The sequence below is a fragment of the Coccinella septempunctata genome, chromosome 2 (assembly GCF_907165205.1).
Source record: "Coccinella septempunctata chromosome 2, icCocSept1.1, whole genome shotgun sequence".
NCBI lineage: Eukaryota > Metazoa > Arthropoda > Insecta > Coleoptera > Coccinellidae > Coccinella > Coccinella septempunctata.
Genome location: NC_058190.1, coordinates 11421270 through 11423899, shown reverse-complemented (window position 1 = coordinate 11423899; position 2630 = coordinate 11421270). Strand labels below are relative to the sequence as shown.

The 2630-nt window shown below is 36.1% G+C and overlaps 1 protein-coding gene across 1 annotated transcript; it reads left to right on the top strand.

Annotated features, from left to right (window-relative positions):
- Window positions 1-253: 253 nt before the first annotated feature.
- On the top strand, window positions 254-1957 carry LOC123307598 (M-phase inducer phosphatase-like). The gene has a single exon (XM_044889971.1). The coding sequence runs from the start codon at window positions 456-458 to the stop codon at window positions 870-872; it is 417 nt and encodes a 138-aa protein (XP_044745906.1). The 5' UTR covers window positions 254-455; the 3' UTR covers window positions 873-1957.
- The last annotated feature ends 673 nt before the right edge of the window (window positions 1958-2630 follow it).

Below are 2630 nucleotides of genomic sequence, written 5' to 3'. Positions count from 1 at the left end.
AACTCCGAAAATTATTCGTGCTCCAAGAAAATTCTTTCAGTGGAGTATTTGTATTAAGGTGCCCTATCAGAATAGATCATAAAATGAATTTAGCCCGCCGTCCATAATAGTGAAAAATCGTATTTTTGACCCAGCCACGGTTTTCTCAAAGAGAGAAATGTTTATAACTCCGAAAATAATTCGTGCTCCAAAAAAATTCTTTCTGTGGAGTATTTGTATTAATGTGCTAATTTTGAATATTTTCGAACGCGATACTGAAAAAATTAGTCAATTATCAACAGATAATCGGAACATAATTGAAATAATTCCACACCTGATTTGTTCATCACTCCATCAAAAAAATTGAAGGAATGTTGCCAAAAGAAACAAAAAAATGAAGAGCTGCTGAAAAGAAATATACTTTATTTTAAAATTGCATTTTTAAGGATTACATTCATCAGAACGAAATAAGAAAGATGTCGCACCAGGAAATTGAGGAAAATTCGATCAAGCGGCCAAACGACACCAGTCCGGTGAAGACCAAGAGGATTAAGCTTGCGAGTAATAAAGAGCCGGTACTTGAACCCGCCTTCTCTGGAGACGAAATAATAATGGCCGTGCAGAGGTCAACTGAGGAGGAACTCATAGAGGACTTCAGCAGGCCCTATACCCTGCCGATTACGAAAGGAAGGCATCAGGACCTAAAGTCCATAACTGCCTCAACTGTGGCTGACCTAATTACAGGAAGAATTATAAATGTGGAATTCAAAATAATTGATTGCCGGTATCCCTATGAGTTTAATGGCGGCCATATAAGTGGTGCCGTGAATCTTTATATGAGACAGCAAATCTCTGAATTTCTCAATAAATCATACAAGAAAAGAAAAAATTAAATTTTTGATTTTCCACTGTGAATTTTCAAGTGAACGTGGACCTAACCTGTAAGTACTCAAACGTCCCTCCCATTAATTTTCTATAGCAACCTGAAGCTAAGAAAATACTTATCTCATTTTTTCCAGTTGCAGATAGATAGATAGAAAAAAAACGGGACTGCATACCCTGCATTAGATTACCCAGAGCTTTATCTCTTGGATGGTGGATATAATACATTCTTCAGGGAGTACGCGGGGATGTGCAGTCCTCAAAATTATATAGAAATGTTGCAGCCGGAATACGCTGAGGAGCTGCAACATTATAAAATGCAATCGAAGACGTGGAATAGAGACAAACACAAAATAAATAAAAATCGGTAAAAAAGTGTAAATAGAATTTTGTTTGAAGCTCATGGTTTTTATTTGGAAATCTTCATTTTTACCTCTTAATTTAAGCTCAGTAATAAATAATGCAGCAGCAGCATATGTGTTCCAGCCAAAGGTTAAAGTATATTATCGATTTTGAATTCGAAGTTGTGATACCTCTATATACAGGTTGAGTCAAAAATGTGTACCGAGCTTTCTGGGGGTGATATTACATTGAAAAATAAGTATATGATCTTTTCTGATAGGGCACATTAATACAAATACTTCACATCACCAATGCGATTCGATATCTACTATTCTGACCATTATGATTCCTTGTGATTTGGAACAGTCTATCTCATCATGATTATTCAATTTTTTGTGAATAAGTGTATTTTTTGTAAGTTATTTCATATTCCCTTAACACATTGCAGTTATATGAAAGGTATAAATAATCGTTGGTGAATATTATCGTCATAATCCGTGGCTGGAAACCCGTGGATAACTTCACGGAAGTCAGGTAACTACGCAGAATTACTGTATGTATTAAATCATGGATAACTTGACACATATCACAAACTTCGAAAACACTTGGCATCAAAGATTTAAAAAAGGATACGGTAATTATGGAGAACATGCCACCAACGGATATTTTAGATGAAAAATTCAGTACTTACTAATTTTGGGGCGTAGATTGCGAATCCGAAGTCGAAATCCCGTGCAAATGTCTAGTTTTTGAGGAAAAAAATATCGGATCTTTCCCACGAAACTCGATAAAAAGAACAATAGGAGTAAAGAAAGGCGACGGAGTGTATTTTTCGAACTTGTAATATTTACAAGAATTGAAACAAAAGAAAGATCTATGGTTGATTGGGCGCGGTTTTCTTTCGAATAGATCGAAACAATAAGACACTTGTCATTTTAGATAGCGTTTTGAAAGGGTGATCAAGTGTTTAATTCAGTCTTTCAACTAAGTGCTAAGTTTGTGTAGTGTCAAGTTAGTGTAAGTGTCCATCAGAGTTTTTGTGTAGTGTAGTGTGCAGTTTTTGTGTAGTGTTTTGGGTAAGTTAGAGGTCGAAGTGCTTTGAAAGTTATCACCATGGATTGTCAAACATGTGAGTACACATTGTTTGACTTTTTATCTATTTGCCGCGAGGAAGATAGGCTTCATGAGTTTCTGAAGCAGCTCGGAGTCCTCGATTTCTCTAGTGAATTCAGGTGCCCAAAATGCAACGAACCTTGCACATTTCTTAGAGACAGATGCAGATATGTCTGCAATTCATCTAGTGTAGTTGTACGATCACGAAGAAGAGTTCGGGTGAAATGCAATTTCACCCAGTCTGCTAAAAAAAATACTTTTTTCAGCAATAGCAAGAAGTCTGTTTCCGAAATATGCAGATTCGTTGCATATTG